Raw genomic sequence first — 245 nt, forward strand, 5'->3', positions numbered from 1 at the left:
CGCCGGGATATGGAAGGGGTGAGTTGGGAGCCGCAGGCATCCTGCCCCATCCCTCCCCATCCTCATCCTCATCCCCCCCTGCTGCCCCCGCGCTCACCATGATCCAGGGGTGGTTCATGAACTCCGTTATCGTCATGCGCTGGGTCGGGTCCGTCTTCAGCAGGTTGCGGATCAGCTGCTTTACTGGAAAGGTTTGTGCCAAGCCGAGTATTAGCTGGTGCTGGGGGTGGCTCTCCCCATGCTGC

At 62.0% G+C, this 245-nt stretch overlaps 1 protein-coding gene across 1 annotated transcript in view; it reads right to left on the reverse strand.

Moving 5' to 3' along the window:
• Positions 1 to 97: 97 nt before the first annotated feature.
• MAPKAPK2 (mitogen-activated protein kinase-activated protein kinase 2) overlaps positions 98 to 245 on the reverse strand; it is a gene marked incomplete at both ends in the record, with an annotated part of 3941 nt that continues 3793 nt past the window's right edge. Inside the window, one exon of the mRNA XM_010076859.1 lies at positions 98 to 183. Coding sequence (XP_010075161.1) covers positions 98 to 183 — 86 coding nt within the window. The remainder of the gene's footprint in view (positions 184 to 245) is intronic.

Source organism: Pterocles gutturalis, unplaced genomic scaffold, assembly GCF_000699245.1.
Source record: "Pterocles gutturalis isolate BGI_N339 unplaced genomic scaffold, ASM69924v1 scaffold7268, whole genome shotgun sequence".
NCBI classification, from domain to species: Eukaryota; Metazoa; Chordata; class Aves; order Pterocliformes; family Pteroclidae; genus Pterocles; species Pterocles gutturalis.